Source organism: Ascidiella aspersa, chromosome 4 (genome assembly GCF_963924565.1).
Source record: "Ascidiella aspersa chromosome 4, kaAscAspe10.2, whole genome shotgun sequence".
In the NCBI taxonomy this organism is placed as follows: Eukaryota; Metazoa; Chordata; class Ascidiacea; order Phlebobranchia; family Ascidiidae; genus Ascidiella; species Ascidiella aspersa.
This window is the reverse complement of record NC_139450.1, coordinates 1,853,847-1,871,311: the sequence shown is the minus strand read 5'-3', so window position 1 is coordinate 1,871,311 and position 17,465 is coordinate 1,853,847. Positions and strand designations below refer to the sequence as shown.

Sequence of the window (17,465 nt, the reverse complement as noted above, 5' to 3'; positions counted from 1 at the left end):
TACAGCCGTATTTCAGCCTTTTTTGCGTGTTTTTTATAGGATTGGCAGTTATAGACAAGTGACACTCTCTATACCGCCGTCATTTAGCCTAATTGGGTGTATTTTTTTTTTTTTTATAGTTTTTGCAACTTAGACCACTGGCCTCTATGCCGCCGTACTTTGGCCTATTCAATATATTTTTGCTATAGGTTAGGCAGTTTTTAGGCATTTTCACCGCCGTATTTCAGCCTCTTTTGGCGTATTTTGTTTAGGTTCGGCAGATTTATACCAGTGTCCCGCTGTACAGCCATACAGCTTAGAATAATAGCAGCATTATCTAGGTTATCGCCTGGCTGCTGTGTGATCCTAAAGTTTTCAAGTGTTCAGCAGGACTTTTTGTAACCTAAAAAGATTAACTTTTTTGTATTCCAAGTAGTATAAGACAAGCATGCTGACTTACATACTGTCCTTTGAAAAAAACAATAATACTTACTATAGTGTATATCTATTGCCTTGTCTGTAATAACCATTGTTACAATGGCTAATTTCAGCTAAATCAGTTATTAACTTGAGAAACTTTATAATGGACAAATGGGCCTTGGAGGGTGCTGAACAAAAAGCGAACTTTGGTGTAAAAAGCGCAGATTTTGGCAAAATACATACAAAGTATTCCATAACCGTAGAATGAAAGCACATATATAAAAGTATTGAATGAAACATGCACACATATGTGTGTTAATAGCTGAGATCTAGCCCTTCTGAAGCTGCTTTTTGACCAACGATTACGGCTTACGTATAATTAGTACACCGAAAGCCATTGCAGACTCACCGAATCTGTTGATCTAGGATGCAAGCAGGGCAGACTAGAAAAACAATAGCCTGCAGTGAGGTTCGAACTCACGACCTTGACCGGAGGATTTGGTGAGCCTGCAATGGCTTTCGGTGTACACATATAAAAGTAGGGATAATTCTTTTTAAATTATTCAAAACATATAAACATGCCGACTACTTCTTTATGCGCTTTTGGATTGATTCGATGTCTAACTACAACCTCCAGCCACTATGCTTTAAAGTTTGTCATCAAATAGCGTTTTCTTGTTATTTTGTGCTTTTTCTAAAGTTACGCATATAATTTTCTGTAAGTTCTTAAACTGCTACAAATTCCGGCGCACTAAAAAAATCGCTGTAAATTTTCTACGAAGTCATTAACCCTCACTAAACGACAAGGCAGTATGTAAATACGATTAATAATGGAAGAGGCAATTCACCCGGTCAACGAAGTACTTTAAATCGACATGTAGTCACTAACGGGTGCAAGCGTAAAAGAGCGATCCCGACAAATAGACTCAAATGGATTTCAGAAAAAAATCATTGAAATTATGCAAAATTCGGAATCTAATAATGCCACAACCAAATTCAGAATGCTAACCCCCAAACCCTAACCCAAATCCATACATATTCACGTATTGGTGCAAGCGTAAAAGGGCGATCCGGTCAAATAGCAACTTCCTAATATCAATAGCCATCTAATGAATAGTATTCATTCCATTCTCACATGCTTGCATGCCTACTTGGATTGCAACTATAGGTTTAAATAAAACTAATACATCCATAATGTTAAATGAAATCGTCATTACGTTGTTTACAAACGTTTCGGCAAAATCTCATGCCATCGTCAGTGTAAAATTTAAGTAAAAATAAAGGCGATAGAAAAAATAGTGGTTATTTTCCAAAATTACAAAAAAATCCGCGGCACATTTAAGAATCTCGCGAGAAGACAGTTTAAAAACCTATTGTGGACCATTTTCAGAAAAAAAATCGGTTTTCAGGTTTGTGAAGGATTCGAATTCGGGAATGCACACCGCATCGGTTTAAAGTTAATATTCATGCAGCCCCCTGTATAATTTAGTTGGCTTTACGCAACTTTATCTAAAAGGGAATGTTTTCTGCGGTTGGGGGGGGGGGAATTTGTCGAAATGCTCCCAGCCATTATTTATTTTCTCAATATTTAATTTTTTTTGGTCCAATTTCTTTACTCAATATTCATGCAGCCCCTTAATTGTACAATTTAGATGGCACTTACGTGTGTTTTATGTGGCTGAGGGGAAACTTTTTCGTACACTAATGCTATCAGCCATAGTGTGCAAATTCAGGCGTTTTCAGATGCGATAACTTTAACGTTACCAGCTGGCCTTCGGACTGAGCACAGAACGCATTGACGTATGAGATATATGATTTAGCCCGTCGCGCTAGCGTTTCCGTTTTGAGGTGTTGTGTGGTAAAAAGGCATTGGCCTTTCATGCCAAAGTGTCTGACGGTTTGGTTTGCGCACGCCTTTTCACTCGGTGTGCACTTATATCTGCAAAAAAGTTTTTTTTTCATTGAGCGGCCTAAAGCAATACCAGTTGTCTGCGTTGAGGCCAGTGTTTCTCAAAGCCATGGGTCGCCACCCAAAATTAGATCAGGGTTTGATTTAATTGAGTCGCCGACTGCAGTAGCTTACATGGTTAGGTTTATTAACTGCAGAATCAATACTAAGGCATTGCTCATATGTTTAGATTCTAATTTAGTAATGCTATTGTGTTGCTCCCTATTTTATAGCAAAAGTTCTGTACCCAAGCTCCACTGGTGTATTTGGATCGCCGCGAAGAATGATTGAGAAATACTGGATTATACCAACTTTGTGATAATTTTGGGTAGCTTTTTGGGGCCTTCGAGAACTAAAAAAATTGCCTTATTTTTTCTTCCCTACGCACTGCAACTACCGTCTGAACAAGATATTCATGTTAACTAAAGTAATACCAGAAATCGACAAATTTAAGCAAAAATGTAAATGTTTGTTTTTTTGCAACTAAATTTCCCCAGAAAAGGGCAACCATACATTTGTTCATAACATGGTGATTATTTTTCGCTCTCTTCAGGTAGACTTGTACAAAGAACAAAAGCTCTTACTAGAGGAGTTATTTTTAATTCAAGTATTCGTATGGTTGCCTTTTTCTGTGGGAATTTGCACACCCGAAACACAAAAATATGCGCATATTGCATTAATTTGATATTTTCTTAGTGTCAGTTAACACGAATAACTTGTTACAACATCAAGGCACTGCTTATAACTGTGCCTTCATCGAAATGACACTGTAGAGATATAGCATATGTCCCAATTGGACGGTGTTGCGGTGTACAAATTACCGCCAATGATTCTACGAAAAATGCCAGCAACCAGCAAATACAGCGAACGTTTAAATTCCCTTTTCGCCTGTTCACCGATTTTAGAATTTCTGCTAAACGGGGTAGACCAACTAAGGGTTAAATTTACTTACGTTAAGCTAAATGACTATATTTTTCGACGTTCAAAACGCTTGTTCCAATGATTGATTGTAATTGGCCAATTTCCCTTTTTGAAACATTGTCGAAAATAGCCCCATTGGTTGTTGAAATCCACCTTTTTCGGACAATTTCATGAATATAATCGTACGATTTGGTGATGGGTAAAATATAACAGGCAAAACATGAGTATAAAATTTTAATTTTCAAGTGATTTATAAACGGAGGTTACAATTGGCACTGTGCTAACTTGCCTAATGCAGTTCTATGCAGCGGTGGACGACAAAAATGAGCCGAAAATGTTAGCAGGAAAATTGCTGCAGTATTTCGGTTTTAATGTACAAGTGTTTAACAATGTACGAACATAATATTTAAGGGCGACGATAAGGATTTTTATGTGGGCAATTAATTGGGACAAAAGCGGTTCTAGGTCTGCTGGTAAGATGCAGTTATGGTTGAGAAGAAATAATAAAATCCACTTGTTTTATGAGTGGGAGACAGGATGTAACTCAATAAGGGTTGTTATGTTTACAATCTAGAAAAACGTTGTTAGCTGTAAGAATGAAATATACGCAAAAGTGGCATGTGCTTTGCATCTGTGTTTAACAATACCTTGACAAACACATTTACTTTAGAATTTTAAAGCCGTATTAGAATTTCGTAAATTGGAGCAATCTTTCTCAGAACCAATCTCAATATATCATATTAAAAAAACATGTGAACTACACTGCAGTTGACGACCCAACAAAATTAAACGGCGACACACTTTTGGGTGGCGACTCATAAATTAGGAACACTGGTTTAAATAACCTTTTCTCATGTAATAGCCTGACTTCAATTGAAACACGACAAAAAAGCACACGTTTTCGGAATCACAAGCCGCAAATAGCTTTTTGCAAGAGGCCACAGTGTCTCATGCGTCTAAAAATATTTTGCCTCGTTGCGTCAACATTTCAATATAATCATGGCTATAGCGTAACCGGATGTTATCACTGTATGCTGTTTCACCATGTTGGCTGCAGAAGGCTAGTTCTTTTGTTGTGCAAGAACCAAACCATCGATAATTATTATGTTGGCTGCTCGAACCTAAACACCACATTTTAGTTTCAATAAACTCCTCGCCCAAGTAGTAGGGCGTAATGCGCCGTTTATTTCAAATATTCGGGTTTTAAAAATAGACTTGACTGAAACTGTGTACTGTTCTGGGAAAGGCAGTTAGTGGAAAGTAAACAGCACAACGTCACCTATTGTTTGTGCGTAACAAGGCTATTTTTTTCAAGTTTTGCGATCAACCTCGAAAAGCAGGAAACTGACTTTTTTTAATCGTTTTTGTAGTTAAGCTGAAACACTTTTTTAAGGAATTTTCAGCAGACAATAAAATGTAAAAGAAAGATTCTTGCTTTCGGATCAGACGATATTTAGACTGCGTTTGAAAACAGGTGGAAAACTTTGAATTATTTCTCAGGTTTTGCAGAAATTTACTATTTCGCCTTATGAATTTACATCATCGGTTTCACATTTCAAATAAATTTTAACTTCTATTTGTTCTAAAAACGCGAACAAAGTAGAGAAAGGGTGAATCAGAAAGACATAAAAAGCAATCCAGTCAATTTACCGTTGAATTGCCTGGAATTAAGCTACAATAAAAATGAGACAAATTTTTGAAGATCAATATGGACAGGACAGAAAGGCAAACTATCTTCAAAGAATATAAGCAATGAGCTCGATAATAAATTGCTTACCAAACCACAAAGGCCAGTATATCGACAACATATTGATTAAGACGTTTCTATACGAGCTTCTATCATCTGCAGTACATTAACTGAAGATGATACAAGCTTGTAGGACCTGTTCACAAATCTTGTTTCACAAAAAAGATTATTTTTTCGCAGGATGTCAACGCTAGGGCGCCATCTACCGGCCACACTGCTTCTGGTGGTGTGCCTGATCGCGGCCAAGAAGTCCCATGCGGCCAAATGGGCCAAGGCGCCGTGTATCTTCAAAGCCCAGGCTAAAAACACCAACGGCAGCTCGCATCAAAACAAGCCTAAGGAATACAGCGTGAAATACGACCAGCGTCATTTCATCTGCCTTCCGTGTTCGCCCGACAAAAGCACCCTCGTGAAATTGAATGAGAATTGGGTTAAAGAGGGTGATCACATAAACAAAGTGTGTGAGGAGTTGGATTGCAACGGAGCTATGTGCAACGAAGGAGAGGCTTGTGTACCGCCCTGGAAACTACCACCGGCCGTCTCGAGAAGCTGCAATATAGGTGGGTGCTGGACGAATACGTCGACACTTATTGTGGGATTGATGCAAAAGATTTTTTTAATTGCGTGTACAACTTACTTACTAATGAGTATTGACAGGCAGTTATACACGCTGCATTTTGCATTTCAAAGATTAGACAAAAACGGCTATATAGGATATCTTAATACCCCCTAAAATATATTTTCCATATATTTCAGGTAAAATTGGACCTGGTGGCGGCGACGAGGACGAAGAAAACAATGTTCAACATGCGGCAAGTCAGGTAATTGCTCTATAGTGTTGGCCTTTAAAAAAGGGGTGGGCAGCTTTTTCTAGTCGTGGGCCAGAACCAAACTCAAAAAGGTCTCTGCGGGCCGTTAAATTTTAACTTCATAGACCAGCATCTTTTTATAACAACTGCCACCAGGGATAAAACTAGTTTGCAAATTAAACATGGGTCAACTACCTGTTACACTTGATGTAGGAACAAGATTCAAGAAAAAATAATTAGCTTTTACTTAGTTGAAATAGATAAGAAATGAGAGAAATGACCTCGTGCCCAGTTTGTAAATTAGGTCGCGGGATGGGTGATTTGCGTTAGCGGACCGGATCTGACCCACTGACCGTAAGTTGCCCACCCCTGCTTTAAATGAATTCTATAGGGTCATGAAAATCGTCTATTGAAAACCTGCGATGCATAGGCATTTTTCTGTATAAATAAAAGTGATGTGTAGCGTATCAGACAAATCGTGACTTATTTACCGAATTCTATACAGTTTTTACCTGAATCTTACAGGACGTTTACTTTTGTAACATTTGAAAGCTAGGTAAATGCTGTGTAATACTGTTGCCTTGTACCACTAGGTATAAAACAGCAATAGTACCTACCATTCAAATTTTTTCCGTGTACACATTGTTTACTTTTCTATTATAGGAGTTCAAGGGAAACCAAAAAAAATTGGATGTTCTTAGAAACGGCATCCCGCTGGGAACCGCTATAGGCTAGTTTAACGAAATGTCCCGTTTTTTTGCAGGTTCCGATTATTATCGGCTTCGCGATCGGGGGCATTATGCTGGCAGTTGTGGTGGGAGGAATATTCATCGGAAGAACGAGAGGAAACAACAACTCAGAGGCTAGCGACGTAAGTGATAACTAGGTTTTCTATTCGCGTTTTTGTTGATTTTTGCAATTCTAGATAAGAATCGAAATAACAACGAGAACGATGTCTGAGATTGCGTGTTACAAAAAATTAGTAAGCAGCCGATAAACGGGTGTTTAGTTTTTTTCGGTCGAAAAAAAAAACGACCGGAGTTTCAACACCAAAGCGCAGACGACGAATGCATTTAAGATTAGGAAGCCTTTAAGATCAAAAACGATTTTTTTAATGACGCCAGTTAAAAAATAAATCTGTTAAAAAAACTATAAACGAAAATGCTATACCCAGTTCATAACATCCGCTCGTAGGAAAGGCGCTGTTAGAAAAAGCACGTAAGACGCTAACATTAATGAGACTTAATCAGCTAAAATAGAGTTTGGGAAACCTTTTGGAAAACTTATACTGTCCTCTCAGGTTCTAACCACTCCTGTTTCGATGTCCTACTCCGAGTGGATCTCAAACCACTCAACGGGAGGCCGGGGATCTAAGGGGAGCAACCTCCGCATCCAGGAGGCAGATCTGGAGGAGGGATCAGGATCAGCTGTTCCCGTGTACAACATCGTGTACAACGAAAGCCAACTGACTGGAGGGCACGACAACAACGCCAACCCGGTTAACCCGGCTGTTATTGAGGTTGGTTTTTTTAGTTTGTTTTTTTATGGTCAAAGATTTGCGCGAATGAGATTAGGCTTTGGTTTGGCTCAGGTATTTAAAAAAAAATGTTTTTTGGTAGTCGTGGTATTGACGGGATAACGTTGCTGCAAAGAATTCACAACGCGAACCCGGTTATTGAGGTTCGTTTTTTTAAACAATCGATTTCTATTTTTTTACTTTTTAACGGATTAGCTTCTCAGTTCCGCAAATAATAACCAGTTTGTAGGCTTTTCTGCGACAAACTCTGATAAGTTTTTTGAGCTATAGTTACTTGATTTGTTTAATTTCCAAGCACGTACAGAAGAAGGTGGCATTTTGAGGGTTTCAAATATCTCTTTATTTATTTTGCAAATTCAGATTCGAAACATTTAAAATACCTTCTATATGGGCTATGACATTTCACTCCTCCAACTATTATCTCAAGATTTTCTTGAAACGTTCACAAAATTATAACTACTTCTGTATGGGCTTTCATATTCCAACTACGACTAACTACAACCTCAAACCTTTCCCTTAAATATTTATTCGAAACGTTTGTAAAATGATACCTACTTCTGTATGGACTTTATTTTTAAAGCTAAAGATTTGTACAAATGAGGTTAGGCCTTGGTTTGGTCCAGGTTATCTTAAATACAGTAGGTTGTTATTAGGTTGTCGTGGCTATTGTTTGTTAAAAGGGATGAAAGTAGGATAATGTTTTTTAGCAAAACACATAAAGTTTTTTGAGATGACGTCACAAAGTTACGTCATAATGTGACTTCTATAAAATAGGTAATTTTTTGAAAATCTAAGGTTATCGTTCGAAGTAGTGCTCAAATCAACTGAAATCTTATTCTAACTAAAGGACAGTTGTTAAGTTACATTTATATGGGAAAAAGTGTGCCGCAATTTTTTTTAATGCGGCGCAAATCGTATAATATTGACTACCTTTTAAATGAACACACTGACCTCCAGATGTGCCAGTGGTTCGCAATTTGTTACTCTTGTGGCACACTAGAATGCTTTTAACTTTTGGCAAGTTATTTATAGCGGGTAGAATTACCAATGGATGCTCAGGTTAGCAGTGTTGTAATGACTTCCTTAAGTGCACTTAAGTCACTGTTTTCAAATGACTTGACTTGACTCAAGTCTTTTGGACAAATGACTTGGGTTTAAATAAATGATTTTCGTATTTTTTTTTATAAAATTGAGGTATTTGTCCAAATTTTTGCACAAAAAAACAAATTGCTAGCTACATATTGCATTTTTTCTTATTGTTTATAATCGTACGAGGTTAGCTTTGCAGTCGTTTTTACTTATTTCCTGTAGCACGGGAAATGGCAGAAACAGTTCAGCGCAATTTGCGTGGCGTTAGTTTCAACAGATATGCGCTAAACCATTGTGCTGCCACTTAAATGGTATTTTAAAAGTCTCTCTTTAATTTTACAAGCGTTATTTACCTGTTGTACTTTAGGTGGACGACGATGTTATGCAAACCCTTGGCTACAACGACAATGAGTCCGAGTACGGCGGACAAATCTACCAGCACCACTTCCAAGGTAAAAATAAATTAGAAAAATATCCCCCTGGTCTGTGTTCCCTCTAAGGTGCGCAAATGGGCAGTGCCATACGGCAATTAAAGATACACACATATGTGTGTTAACAACTGTGATCTAGCCCTTCTGAAGATACTTTAAACGGTTTACGTATCATTAGGAGGCTACAGTCAGTATTGAGTTCAAAAGGTCGTGAGTTCGAACCTCACTGCAGACCAGTTGTTTTTCTAGCCTACCTTGCTGCATCATTGATCGACAGATTCGGTGAGTCTGCGATGGCTTTCGGTGTGCTTTTAGAAAATTGTTTTTTTTTCAAAGATTTTTTTTAATGCGCAAATAAATTCTAAGAAAATCAAAGGTTTAAAGACTTTGTGGCGACATTGTTTTGTGACAAGGCTTGTCGACATTGCTTTTCCGGTTGGCGTAATAAGTAATGCTGGCGCAATAAGTAATGCAGTGTGTTACTCAACGACACGCTAGCGTTAGAACAGTCATCGGATACAATCAACATCCGTTGGCACATATATGCTAATCGACAGGTGTTGTTCCCTTTGATGATACATGTGGTGTCAGTTGATTTAATGTGTGGGAAATTGGTTAATCACTGTATGGCGGCGGTCAATAAACCATTGAGGTTTATTCTTCCGGTCGTGCTTTTTACACGACTGTCCCTTTAAACTCTTAAGAAAGGCGTCTCATTACGTGAATCTCGTTACGAAATTCAAACGTTTACTAAAAAAAATCTTGCATTCATTAGACACATTTGGTATATTCTGTGAATAAATTCTGCCGTTCTAAAGTCGAACCAACGGTTACGGTACACATTACAAGTGATAGTACAATGGATGCCTTGGAAAAGGCTCACTGTCACTGAAATCATTCGTTCTATACTTAGGCAGCGCTTGGAAAATCTTAGCCGCGGTGAGAATCGAACTCACGACCTCAGCCAATACAGGCCGTCGCTCTACCGAATGAGCTACGCAAGCTCAGTTAAAAAAAACAGCAAACATATAAGAGACGTTGATGTCACACTCGCAAAAACTGGTAAAAACTCGTTTGGAACCATATTTCCTACCAAAAAAAAGCAACGCACTTAAAATTAAACTGATTCCTCTTGCGCGCAGACGGTCACTTCGCCTTCCCGCCGTCTCAAAACGAGGAGAGGACAGACAACAGCGTGATGGGAGTTCGTGAAAGGGGCGATCGCATGTCGACCACCAGCTCCACAATGACCCCGACCTCGCCAGAATCAAGCTGGGACGCCAACACGACGCCCACCTTGGCAAACAACCAGCAGTTCAGCCCTAATCAGCAGCAGAACCAGCAGCTGACCACTGTACAGCAGAACCAGCAGCTGACAACTGTACAGCACAACCAGCAGTTTAGCCCTGATCAGCAGCACAAACAGCAACTGCTGAATGGCGAGGCTAACTGGAGCGACGAGAGCGACTGCGAAGCGTCTCTTATTTCGTCGCCGCCCGAACTAATCCTGACCAACAACCGACGCAATCTCGCCACCGTGACGCACGTGTTCGCTGACGTGCACCGCGATGATGACTTCACAGACGCACGTGACGTCATCGGTGTTCCTACGCGACCGGCGCCCTTGCCACCGGCGGTCACAAGGGCTAACAAACGCGATAGATTAAGTTCAAGCGCCAGTGGAGAGTACGCGATACCCTACGGCGCCATTAAGTCGTCGGGGCCGGTTTGCTGACGACGTTTTTTTTCTTTTCTTGCTTTTCGTTTTTGTTTTTTTCTTTTGTTCTCTCGTTTTTTGCCGATTTTCAGTCAATAAATACAACCCGTACTTTCGTAGCGGCGGTGTGTAGGCGTTGGCTGTACTTTAGGTAGATTAAAACATGTAGGGAAGGTGTGTTATGAGCGAATATGATAAATCTCGAAAAATTAGCCTTTTAAGAGTAATTTTTCCTTTTCCATCTAGAGCGGGTTCCTATAACTGTGGCCAAGAGAATTTTGAAAAAAAAAAACAGTCCACACATGGAGCCCATCGAATTCGGCCACAACCCGTGTCAGGTTGAGAACCACTTATCCTAATTTTCATGTGCCCGTCATTAATCTTCTTAAATTACGCCCATCCTTTCAGAATTGATAAAAAAATTGTAAGCAAAATTGGTTTACTGTTTTTGGCAAAAAATGCTAGAATATCGAGATTTGACATCAAAAAGTAGCTTTTTTAAAGAAAACTGAGGTAGAACCTTAAGATTTCTTAAAATTGTTAGTAAAATTGGCATACACATTTTGCTATCAACTTCTAAAAGATAGATTTAGGACTGTTATAGTAATTCACATACCTTTTAATTTGTTGCGAGTCCATTTTCACCAGCTTCATTGGTCCTGAACTTGGCGTCTTACCGTTGCTCTCTTTTGTACCTTGCTTTTGTAGAGAGAGCCTATAAAGCGCAAGAAAAAGAGGCGGTTTTATTATGAAAAATCGCATCATAACATGATTTGAAATCAACCTAGGAATATTTGGGAACACCATATACGAATCTGTTCATAAGTTTAATGGTGAAAATAACGGCCCAAATAGACGTAAAAAGCGACATGCTTTATTGTTCAAACGTTTCGGCAAATGCTCATGCCACCATCAGTGATATGAAGGCCACATCAGTTTCACCCGTTTATATACACTTAAGTCGCATAAAGATGTCGCTTTTCACGTCTATTTGGGCCGTTATTTTTACCATTAAACCTAGGAATAAAATTGAAAAACTGCTAGTTGTACAAGAAATGAAATGTTACTGGGTGCACAGAAAATTTTACATGATTTGCACCACAAGCTAATTAAAACAATGGTAAAATAACTGTATTTATTAACCCACTTATTGTATTAGTGTAGCATTAAATATGTGATAATGAAAAACACATTGATCCTTGCAAGATAAATGTCGACATTAATTCATTATCAGTGACAGCAGAATACTCTGGAAAAGCTAGCAATTCAGGTCAGACACTATTTAAAAATCTTCAAAGATAAATATATATTTTGTCAGCAAAGGCATTGCCAGTATATATTACTGAATAACTTTTAATAGTGTCGGACCTGAATAGCTAGCTTTGCTAGAGTATTCTGCTTTTGTATTAAATTGGGAATATACTTGGCAGCAATAGATATTTAGACTAAGTGTCTGGTCTGAGTTTAATTTTATAATATTTAGCAGCTAATAGGAGGAATTTAGAATATGAATGTTGCAATGTCCTACCATTCTCCATCACCGTTTGGGCATTCGGATATTTGAAAGTTGTCAATCAGCATTAAGCAATTACGGCCGAAAACTAAAAACAAAATATTTCGAAGTTTAGAAAGAACGTTGATTGAAATATTTACATTATAGACAATTTTGAAAGATATAGACAGTTTTTTAAATCGAGGATTGTTTGAGCAACTAACAACTGGTTTACCTAACATTTCAGAAAATACTATCAGGCAAAAATACATGGGTGACAAAACTTTGGTTTCTGTGTTTCCATGATTAGATTCAGGTGACAATTTAAATTTAATGTAATTTATTTTTTTCCTGAGTTTCTAAAATAAACAAACAAACAAACTTGTAGACAAAAAAGAATACACAAAATAGGAAATCAGGTGGTAGAAGTCAGCGAAACGGCAAAGAGTGGCCACCTAGTCAGCTGACACCTAAAGGTTTGGGAATTCTGTTGTGTAAAGATAAAATAAAACAAGACAAAACATTGCAGAAAAACAGAAAAAAAATCTTAAGTTATAGCTTTAAGTATAAAAAAACAACGATAAGATAATTAGGTAAAAATAGGTAAAATAACAAATATACTAGGTAAAATAACAAAAAAAAAATTAGATTTAAATGAAACATGGTAAAGCTTAATGCAAGAAAAGTGATAATTGACATGGAGAAATTTTTCATGAATATAGAAATATTCAAAACGTACAACCTCCAACCATTATGCTCCAATGATTAGATTTGTTGGTAAAAATACAGGTAGTTCTACTGCTAAAATTTGATTACCTGCAATTCTGTGATGATTAAATGGGTCGAATGAGAGCTGCGTCAGTCTGGCCGGCGAGTAGTAAGGTTTCTTCCATAAAGGAATGCCGGTGACAGTGTTCCAAAGAATAAGACAGTTGGTGGAATGCAGAACAAGCAGCAGGTCACGCGACGTATCGTCAAAACCCAACCAACACATGTCTAAACAACAACATACACACAATCAGATGTGAATTTTTAGCACAGGGTTGCCACAGTTTTATGGAAAAACTTTAAGACATTCAAAGACTTTTCAAAAAAAATTTATAGCATTGGGAAGACCTAAAAATGGATCGTTCTGCTTTTTTTAATCTTATTCAAAATAAAAAGAGTAGTAGTGGCATGGCCATCACAATAAAAATAGTTTACAAAAACTATGAAACTTTTCCAATACACAAATTTCAAAGACTTTTAGAGATTCAAAGGCTTTATGGCAATCCTGAAGCAGGTTAAATGGATCATTTAGTACCATTGTATGCATTAAATATTTAATGACAATACACCTATTTCAACATCTATTGATTTATTTTCGCTTTTTTACCTTATGCAAAATTTAAGAGTTACAATTTAAATTGTTTTACTTGTATTTATGCATATAGAACAGGGGCCACCAAACTACATCCTACGGAAGTTTTTTTGGGATGCATTACCAACTAAATTTTGATGAAACTTAAAGTTGAACCAAAATTTATCATGGTTTTCTACAGTTTTGTTGCATAGTTTTTTTATAATTCCTTTGTTTACCAATCCGACCCGCGATCCTTAGGCCTAATAGTTATCACTTTATAAAAAACGTTTGGTGGCCCCTAATATAAAACATACAAAAGTTTTACAACAATTGTAACTTTGAATTAGTAAGTAAAAAACTTTTTTCTTGCACACAACCATCTTTAAACCTAAATATGGTCCAATTGCAGATATGTTGAAAATGTTATTTAAAACCTGAAACGCTTTTTCCAGGTTCGTTGAATTTTGCAATGAGTGTGCCTTCGCCAGCATCCCACGAACTTAAATGACCTCCAACAGTTTCCGAGACAAGTCGAAGAGAATAAGGAGAACCAGCACTGTGGTGGAAGTTGTCATGACCCCATTTGACCTAAAGGGAAATATGCACAGAATATGAATGTCCGATATACTTCTTATTTTCTCAATAACAAACCATATATATTTCAAGCGTTAAACCATATATATTTCAAGCGTTAAGTATGGCTGTCTGATCAAAGCTGTTGTAACAAAAACAAAAGCTTTCAGATAAAAACGTTTGAAGGGTATTTTTCACGGCCCTGTTTGACCTACATACAAATATAAATATTAATTTTAGTGCAGCATCCAATATAGCATAGAAGTCTGACTATAAAAATATTACTATTATAGAATAATCACCAGAAGGGCAACACCCTTACCGTCAAAATAAACAAGACAGACACCTGCTTGAAACTTGGCTAAAGTCATTTGTTATCGCAAAGTATTTTTCAGCAAGTTGTATGCCCTTTAAAAACATTGAGGTATGTGATGTTTTCGCCTTTGTTTTTTTCATGCATTGTAATACATGCATTGAGCTTACAGGGTCATGTCCCCTGATGAAGGTAGGTTGTCCAAAGTTGGAGAACAATTATCATTCCACAGTCGGTGACTAATATTATCAAAAGTTCACACTTATTGTCCAGGCGGTCATAATTTAAAGATTTATTGCATGTGGTTGAAGAATGATACAAAACTACTATCAAACCAATCTTGTCAAAAGCTATGCATCCAGAATCGCCATGCAAACTATCTTGCATCATATTTAAGTAAAATGGTCAATCTATATGTGAGTACAATTTAAAAACAAGTTATTCTAAAGTACATTTGATTTGACTTGTGCAAATAAGGAACATCATTTTTGTAAACACAACAAAGTGGTATAGTGTGCCACCTGAGACTGCTGAGAATGTATTGATATGGATGCCCAGAGCTTCACGTATTTTGATGAGAAACAGTGGACTTAAGATTCAAATTGCCCAATGTCAAAGCAAAAAACACATTTTAGTGAGGTTTCATAGAGTGTTTGGGATATAAATTTGGCCCTAAAACATGGGCAAAATACATAGTTGATTTTGTTAATTTGTAAAGGGATTAGAAGCCAAATCAAAATATGTTGTTTGCCAATAGCATAACTGCAAAGAAAATTGTACGAAATCTAAAATTGTTGAACTGAAAAGTGTGGAATGTATTGGCTTGAACCAGGTTTTTCTTAAAACTTGACCGTTTGGGGGTACCTGGATTATTTTTGGAGGTCCATGTAGGTTCATTGAAGACAGGAAACTTATCCAACATGTACAGAAATACCTATTAAAAATCGTTGTGCCATAAAATAATTAATCAATAACTTAGTTTGCACCTTTGTAACATTGGCCTCATGGTGAAGTGTTTGGATCACTCTCATTTCTTTTGGTTCCATCACAATAACTGCATTTTGGCTTCCATATGCAACCAGGTTTGACCAACTCCTAGAAATAACACAAGGTTGATATAATAAATAAAAAACATGGTATTTATGTTCAAGGTTCATCAACTTTTAGGCTGATCAAATAAAATTATTCCAGCGTCAGTTATTGTGCAGCGATCCTCGCAAACAATGTTATTTTATTGTATTGAAGAAAAATAAAAAAAATTTCAGTTAACATTTACTCATTTTCTACATAAGACAAGTTTAGGAATTCAAAAACCAATTGAAAATATGATTTTAATTCAAGAAAGTTATATACAAATAAAGAATTTTACAAAAAAAATGTCATACCAATCTAAGGAATTTTTATTTTTTTCTGACAACTTTATTGTTACTTTTCCGATTTGAATCCGGTGTGGCTTCTGATAATCCATGATGAGCCAAATATATTTACAACTAATGTTGAATAAAACCAATCTGTAACAAAAACATAAACATTGAAGTATTTTGTGAAAAAATGTTTTAAAGAAATTATGAACTCAGCTATTAAATGTTTAATATTGAGGGCAGCTAGCAATAAAAGTATACATTAAAAAAAAAAACATAAATTGATTTTCTTTCATATTTGCCAGTCTGTAAAATATAGCAGATCTTTGCAAGATATTCTGGGTACAATACAGAAAAAATCTAGGTGATTGTTAGAAGAATTATGTGCATTATTTAGGTTGGGTGCAGGTTTGGTCTATTATAAAACTCCCAGGTGCACTTATGATGCTTTCAACAGGGTTTCATTTGCAGAATAAAATAAACATCACCCACACATTTAAGGTTCAGTCTGCATTTCATTGCACTTTTTGCCACAAATTATGAAGCACAGAACAATGTTAAATTTTTAGGGGCGCAGATGAGCAATCAAGGTGTTATGCTCACTTGATGAGTTTAGTTTAACTTAATATAAATATTTAGGTGTGCAATTTACTAAATTACGTGTGCATACGAATAAAAAGGTTGGGTGTACACCTGCCAAAGAATGCAGACTGGTTTGAGGTCAGATTGAATAGTTTGGTTTTTAGTTGCACTTTCGGCATCAGCATTTTGTGGAAAATCGCAATAAAATGGATTCTTAATCAACAGCTTAAAACTTTAGTTACTTTTAATATTTCACTAATATTTTTTTAGTAGTAATTAATTTATTGTCGCGCAAGTGTTATCTAATTAAGTGCATTAAAGTTGCGCAAAGTTTAGGCTTTATAAACATTATTCGGGTGTGGACAAAATTTAATAAAAAAATGCAAGTGTACCCCTGGCCAGGTTGGAAAGTTCCCGCTCAGCCGCGCATAAAATCAACGCAAAATGCGGTCAGCCGCGTAAAATCGCTCAAACGTGCAACATTTCTGTTGAGGTAACAGTTTTCAGTATAGAACTCCATTTTTAGCTGTGCAAATTTTACAAATAATGTTATTACAGCCGCGCAATTTCAAGCTGAAAAATCGTCTCCCCCGCACAAAATCCAAAGTTTTCAATCTGGCCCCTGTCACCAAATGTAGACTGATTTAAGGTGACTACTGTGCTGGTCGGTGTTTTTGGAGACAAAAATGCCAAATTGAATTTGGATGATGTTGTGCAATTTACTGACTAAACCTCTGTAAAGAACACAAAAAAATGAAACTAAATCATATTTTTGTTTGGTACAGAGAATCGCCTAAAGCTGATAGCTTTTAAAGTAAATTTATATCTAAATAGTTATGAATTGAGATTTCCGTTCTAGCTTTACCAAGGTTCTACACATGACGACATATCATCGATTTCGAATCAAAGTAAAATAATCTATAAATTAGTGGCGCTCTTTCACTATTGTACGTGAAAAGTTATGCAAAAAAAAAAAAAAATAATACCGCATACCACAACGCATATTGTTTGGGTTAGGGTTAGCGTTTGGGTGAGGGTGGGTCAAGTAATATTATGTTTATTATTAATAATAATTTGACCCACCTTCAACCAAACGCTAACCCGCACCCTAACCCAAACAATATGTGTTGTGGTATGCGGCATTTGAAGAAAGTTTTTTTTTTATTAATTTTTACGTACAATAGTGAAAGAGCGCCAAATTAGT

At 36.8% G+C, this 17,465-nt stretch overlaps 2 protein-coding genes across 2 annotated transcripts in view; one reads left to right on the top strand and one right to left on the bottom strand.

Moving 5' to 3' along the window:
• Positions 1–15,786, bottom strand: part of LOC146146594 (WD repeat-containing protein 11-like) — a 34,164-nt gene extending 18,378 nt beyond the window's left edge. The window contains exons 1-6 of the mRNA XM_083386893.1: positions 15,734–15,786; positions 15,305–15,413; positions 13,867–14,020; positions 12,907–13,086; positions 12,127–12,199; positions 11,215–11,313 (exon numbers count right to left, since the gene is read on the bottom strand). Of these exons, the coding sequence (XP_083243019.1) occupies positions 11,215–11,313; positions 12,127–12,199; positions 12,907–13,086; positions 13,867–14,020; positions 15,305–15,413; positions 15,734–15,786 (668 nt within the window). The remainder of the gene's footprint in view (positions 1–11,214; positions 11,314–12,126; positions 12,200–12,906; positions 13,087–13,866; positions 14,021–15,304; positions 15,414–15,733) is intronic.
• LOC146146595 (uncharacterized) lies at positions 5,063–10,616 on the top strand. The gene is made up of 6 exons (XM_083386733.1): positions 5,063–5,575; positions 5,772–5,836; positions 6,588–6,695; positions 7,125–7,343; positions 8,818–8,902; positions 10,024–10,616. The coding sequence occupies exons 1-6, from the start codon at positions 5,197–5,199 to the stop codon at positions 10,614–10,616; spliced, it is 1,449 nt and encodes a 482-aa protein (XP_083242859.1). The 5' UTR covers positions 5,063–5,196.
• Positions 15,787–17,465: the final 1,679 nt, after the last annotated feature.

Excerpts from the sequence above, each read along its gene's own strand:
- LOC146146595 (XM_083386733.1), top strand. The coding sequence starts at position 5,197 with ATGTCAACGCTAGGGCGCCATCTACCGGCCACACTGCTTCTGGTGGTG. Across the intron at positions 5,576-5,771 it reads CTCGAGAAGCTGCAATATAG|GTAAAATTGGACCTGGTGGC; the intron begins GTGGGTGCTGGA and ends CATATATTTCAG. Across the intron at positions 6,696-7,124 it reads ACAACTCAGAGGCTAGCGAC|GTTCTAACCACTCCTGTTTC; the intron begins GTAAGTGATAAC and ends CTGTCCTCTCAG.